General features: G+C 41.2%; 1 protein-coding gene across 1 annotated transcript in view; it reads right to left on the bottom strand.

Annotated features, from left to right (window-relative positions):
• Positions 1–239: 239 nt before the first annotated feature.
• WARS2 (tryptophanyl tRNA synthetase 2, mitochondrial) overlaps positions 240–6,000 on the bottom strand; it is a 61,386-nt gene continuing 55,625 nt past the window's right edge. The window contains exons 5-6 of the mRNA XM_006763092.2: positions 2,494–2,612; positions 240–897 (exon numbers count right to left, since the gene is read on the bottom strand). Of these exons, the coding sequence (XP_006763155.1) occupies positions 449–897; positions 2,494–2,612 (568 nt within the window). The 3' untranslated portion in view covers positions 240–448. The remainder of the gene's footprint in view (positions 898–2,493; positions 2,613–6,000) is intronic.

Raw genomic sequence — 6,000 nt, 5'->3', positions numbered from 1 at the left:
AAGTTGGTCCCAATGGCATCCCAAGGATTGTAAGTCTGAGACCTCTCCCTATCACTGTAAAAGGGTTGGGACAGATAAAGTGACCGCCTATGATAGCACTTGAGAAAGACACAGATGATACCCCCTTTTGCCAAATTACCAGTCGCCTCAGTCACATCTGTGTATGTAAACCAGGCTGGCGAGTGTGTGCCTCAAATACTGAGGGCTCAGAAAGCTATGCCTTCTTTGCTTTTTTCTTTCCTGGCCACAGCATTTTGCTGATGGGATTTAGAATCCTGCTCTATTTGCAGGCCACAAAACATTCTTCATCAAATGAAGCCAATACCAAGTACACCAAATTAAATAGCCCCCAAACTACAATTTTCTGCTTGTCCAGGAGGAAAGCTGCCTTTCTTGGAGTGCACAGACCACAAAACGGAAGAGCCTTTCTGTGATCAGTTGAAACTTCCTATAGAAACCCCACCAGCTTCTTCACCTCCTGGCACACAGGATATGCTAATTCCTTGGCTCTTGCTGACCCCATTTGTAAAACCTTCTCTAAGTGGTCCTTGTCCATCTTCAGTTTTTCAATTTCACTCTTAATTGGAGCGAATTTCTCAATCACAGCATCTGCCACCAGCAGCTTGTAGTGAGCAGTGTCGAGGCCGGCGCTCTGGCGGATCACTTCCTCCACGGGGAGCCCTGTCACGGCGGAGTGGATGGCCACCAGGTTGGAGACACCCTCGCGGTGGGCCGGGTCATAGGTGACCTCCGAGGTGAAGTCCGTCACCGCCTTGCGGAACTTCTGCACTATCTCCTCTGGGCTGTCTGTTATTCTGACGGTGGCCAGTCTGTCCGGGTCTGATTTCGACATTTTGGCAGAAGGATCACGGAGAGATTTTACTTTCTTCATCGATGCTTAGGTAAAAACACAACACACACATCCCAAACAAAACAAAACAAAGAACAAAACAATGACGTTAAAAAAAATCATCAGAAATGTCAGTGTCAATCTAGATCTTTAAATGTCCAAGAATACCAAATAACTATTATTTTTATCTGATTATATAAATATTAAATTCTCACTGTGCAAAATTCAAGAATTTCATAAGCAGGAAAATAAACATCATCCAAATATTAACATTTTGTTGATCATAACTTTATGCATTTTGGATGCACATGTTCACATAAAAATGTACAATAGTATTATATAAATAAAATTGCATCAATCACACTGTTTTTGCTGTGCACACCATTAAAAAAAAGTGTTGTCTATTTCTTTCCTCTCCCTCTCTCTTCCCCTCTGTTTCTCTACTGGCTAATCATCCCCTACCCATAACCACTGCCCTTCCTGTCCCCAAACCAGTTTTAACAATCTGTGTGAATCCTTCCAATTCTTTACCCATGATTATATAAGTACATACGAACACACACACACACACACACACACACACACACACACACACGAAGTTTGCTTATTATGCTGATAGAATCAAGATGTTAAGCTGTACTTCATAGACTAGTGTTAGTAATAAGTGCCTGTTTTATGGTTATTACAGAAGCATATAAAGTTGAATTCGGTAAAATAACAATAGGCCAAAACATTAAGATGTTATTTATTACTCAAAGAAGGTTGATTTGGGTGTGTGGGGTGCCCTGAATTTATCTGTGGGAATAACTTCGACATTTATACCCAACTTAGGTTTCGAAATTGATACTAGGTGCATGGTATATGCCTTTAAAATGCTGTCAATTTAATAAAGATGGACAGAGCTTAGGTTTTGTGATTTCTGCCCCTGCCACAGGTTTTCACAGCTACACGTATGTTGATAGAGGTGTACAGCTTCTTTCCTCAAGAAGATTCCAGCCCTAACCGGTTTGGCTCAGTGGATAGAGTGTCGGCCTGCGGACTGAAGGGTCCCAGGTTCGAGTCCGGTCAAGGGCATGTACCTTGGTTGCGGGCACATCCCCAATCGGGGGCGTGCAGAAGGCAGCTGATCGATGTTTCTCTCTCATCAATGTTTCTAACTCTTTATCCTTCTCCCTTCCTCTCTATAAAAAATCAATAAAATATATTTTTTTAAAAAAAAGATTTCAGACTAGCACAGCCCAGCACGTTGCAGCCGAGGTCTCGCATTCAGTAGGTGGACTGTCCATTCCACCTCAGTTGTGCATTTAAGGAGGCAGAGTGTGAGGATGAGTGTGTGTGTGTGTGTGTGTGTTAAATTATATAATACTTTATACATAAAAATTATTATTTTTAGTTGTTAAATTTTAGTTCCAAGAAAGTTCTAAGCTTTGGTCCATTATACAGACTTCTCTTTGACACATACCCTGATTACTAGACTTACCGGGGTGGCTACTTTGTAAGTTATATAAATATCTAGTCACTATGTTGTATAACCTGGAATATAATGTAATATTGTATGTCAATTGTAATTGAAAAATAATTTTTTTTAAATACGAAAGGATTATAAACAGCCCCAATTTATCCATCACATGTTTGTTACTTACTTAGAATGGACTTGGGCACCGGGAAGAACTCCCCATACTTCTTGTTAAATCCTCGCACTAGGTCCTGAACTAGCTCCATGTGCTGGACTTGATCCTCCCCGACAGGAACGTGTGTGGACCTTTAATGGAAGACAGACAGAAGAACTCTGCAGGACGCCTGCTTATACGGAAACGATACTGCAAGCAGCTGCATTTCCTGTGCCTGTTCCACTGTGGTCACCAACCGCTCACCCACTACAGAGGGGATACCGGGACCCGCGACTGTCTCTGCGCACCAGACAAACGCCAAAGAGACGTCAGGCTACTCGAGTTCTCTCTTTTCCGCAGCAGAAGAACACAGCCGTCAACCACACCAGTGGGACAGGATCTCACTGGGAGGGAGGTATGGGATCTTAAATAGCAGAGGCTCTAAGCATAATTATATTTTAAATTCCCTCCGGTCCCTCACCCAGTCAGCACACATTACCCTGGCCTGGACCAGATGCTGCTTACTTCAGAGCTTGTGCTCACACTTGAAAGACACTCCACCCCACGCCTCAAATCAAACATGGCAGACGGCTCTGCAGGCGAGAATTTTCCTCCTGCCACACAGGGAGTGACTCAAGATCTTTTAGAAATATATGCTCTTTTGTTTTCCAGTACATTGCAACAATCACAGGACAATTAATATGCTGCAGGGAACTTAAAACAAATGAATAAAATCAAAATCTATCAGTACAATGTAGAGGGATCTCAAAAACAATGTTGAATGGAAAAAGCAAGTTGCAGAAGAGGTAGAGAGCAATGACATTTATGTAGATCTTAAAAGAACGTATGAAAATTCTATGCACCAATACATATATAAGTTAAAACATATATTCGGCCCAGCTGGCATGGCTCAGTGGTTGAGTGTAGACCTAGGAACCAGGAGGTTAAGGATTCGATTCCTGGTCAGGGCACATGCCCCAGTTTCAGGCTTGATTTCCAGTGTGGGGCATGCAGGAGGCAGCCGATCAATGATTCTCTCTCATCATTGATGTTTCTACCTCTCCCTCCCTCTCTTCCTCTGTGAAATCAATACAAATGTCTAAAAGAAAACATTGGAAGCTCCTCCACAAATCCCTGATCGTAGCCGCCTCCAGAGAAGGAGGGGAAGAAGGGACCTGAGGAAAGGAACAAAGACCTGGATCTTACCTGTAAGACTTTATTTTATTAAAAAATTTATCAGAATACAGGGACTGTATAATTATTTTAATCCCATATGTAAAGTGTTAGATCATGGTGAATATGTCAAACAAGGGAAAAAGGAACCAGTTGAGAGAAGTCTTGATGGGGAAAGCTTTACTGAAGTATTACCAGGGGAGAAGATGGGTGATTTGAAGACTTTAATGCTGGCTGGGGAGTTTACATTTGATAATACAGTGAATAAAGTGCTGTAGTTTCTTAATCAAGGAAGTTTAATACGCCCCCTGTGAAAGCAGCAGCCTTAAGTGAACTTGAATATTTAAATAATTATACATTTGAGAGGAAAAATAACAGCTTTCAAAAGAGCCACAGCAAAGGAAATCTGCTAGGAAGCTATGGTGCTTTGTTATAGAGAGGAGACCCTCCTAGCCCAGGGTTAGTTAGTGATTCTCAAAGAACTGGCAGAGGCCTTTGATTTTCCTTGCGAATTACTGTCCACGGGCTACTGGTCCATTTAACGGAGCTGTCCAGAGCATGAGGAAGTGAGGGAGGTTTGACTAGCATAAAGACCAGCTTTAAGATAGTAAACTACTTGAGAGCATTTTGAAAAAGTTCGCAATATCCCTCATAATTCTAATTGTTTTTATATTTGCTAATTACCTTCCAGTCCCTGTAGGTGTCTATATGTATTTTTACATAAAGCAGGCATGATATGCATTCCACCTTTCATGTTAACATAATGGCATTTCCCATGTTTCTATACGGTCTTCATTCATTTGAATTTTAATAGGTGCACAGATTGTTCCTGTACTATAGTTATAGAACCATAAGGAACTTACATCATTTTGTTTTAAGATTCATATAGGGGGAAATTTTTATTGGAATGGGAAAAAATTATCTTTTATAATAACTGAAAGTCATCTGGAGACAAATCTGGTGAATGAATGTTCCATACTTTCTGGTTAGAGACAAGGTATGGCTGTCAATTCATGAAACTAATATTTGTTTGATAAAATAATTCTGAATATATTTCCAAAAGAAAAGAGCTGATATATGTTTTGAGTATTAGAATAAGCAATAGGTTTCAACGCAACTCTCTGACACTTCTTTTGCATGGAAATCAAATAAAATTCATTCTATGTATTTTTAAAAAATCCCTGAACATTAACATATATAGTTCCTCATATACTCGTGCAGTTGCCGTGTGCGTGTGTGGGTGTGTGTGTGCACACACACCCGCATACATGCGTGAGCACATTCGAGATGCAGTAGAGCACTCATGTAGGATAACAGGCTTAGTGACTAGACTAGCACCAAATCTTGACTCTGCCATTCTTGTCTTATGTGACTGGGTAAGTGACAGAATTTCTGTCATAGGCAACTTTCTGACTGTAAATTGAGGGTAATAACAGTTACTCACCCCACACTATTGTCATGGAGATTAAATGGGACAATTCATGTAAAGTGCTTAGCACAGTGCCTGCAACTTGGCAAGCTTTCAAATAATGGTAGCCAGGCGGAGAACAGGATTCTCAAATGGTGCATATGTGTTCTATTTCAGAACGGTGCTCAAGACACACTTCCTAAAGAACTAGAGGTCCAATCCCTACCTGACTCTGATTCCAACTTCTCTCCAGACATAGGGACAGTTTGTGAAGGGGAAAAAATCCCAGGTCATCATGCATTTTTAGCAAAGTAGATAATCAAGACCTGATGGGGTATATTTACTTATATACAAATTTTCACAGGAGAGCAAAAATAAAATAGAATCAACCCAGATCAATGAATTCGCTTATTTTTCTCCTTTTGTCCCCCAAATATTGACATTTCTAAAAACACAGTCTTGGCCCTCTGGTTTTCTCTCATCATTGGAGAGCATATCAACTTTCACGCGAGGGTCCGCATGCCCCTTCTCTGCTGATCTCTATGGCTCTGCTGCTAGCTCTGCCAGCTCTCTGAAGGCTCAGGGCTGGATCTCTGCCTTCCTACTAGATACTGGCATTAAATAGCTCACATTCACTCCCAAACTCAACAGTGAAGAATCAACGCTCCAGGTTTGAAATGATACCAACACTGTGGTAGAAAATACCTGTCTGAATGTTTTACCGAGAACACCCATGAAGACAGAGGAACTCTAAATAACTAAAAACTAGCATTAAGTGTTAAAACTAAGGACAGAATTTGAGAAGACCTTTCATTAATGGTGAAGATCAACAGAACTGAACTAGAAAGAGCCATTGGTTGAGTTTCTTGTCGTATGTAGTTGGGGCAAATGCCCCCCTTGCTGGAAACCTACCCCAGCCGGAGATGAGGACAGACATCCCTCCACGGCAGCTAGATTGC

This window comes from Myotis davidii, unplaced genomic scaffold (genome assembly GCF_000327345.1).
Source record: "Myotis davidii unplaced genomic scaffold, ASM32734v1 scaffold217, whole genome shotgun sequence".
Lineage (NCBI taxonomy): Eukaryota > Metazoa > Chordata > Mammalia > Chiroptera > Vespertilionidae > Myotis > Myotis davidii.
The sequence above is the reverse complement of the archived record's forward strand: the minus strand, read 5'-3'. Positions and strand labels throughout refer to the sequence as shown.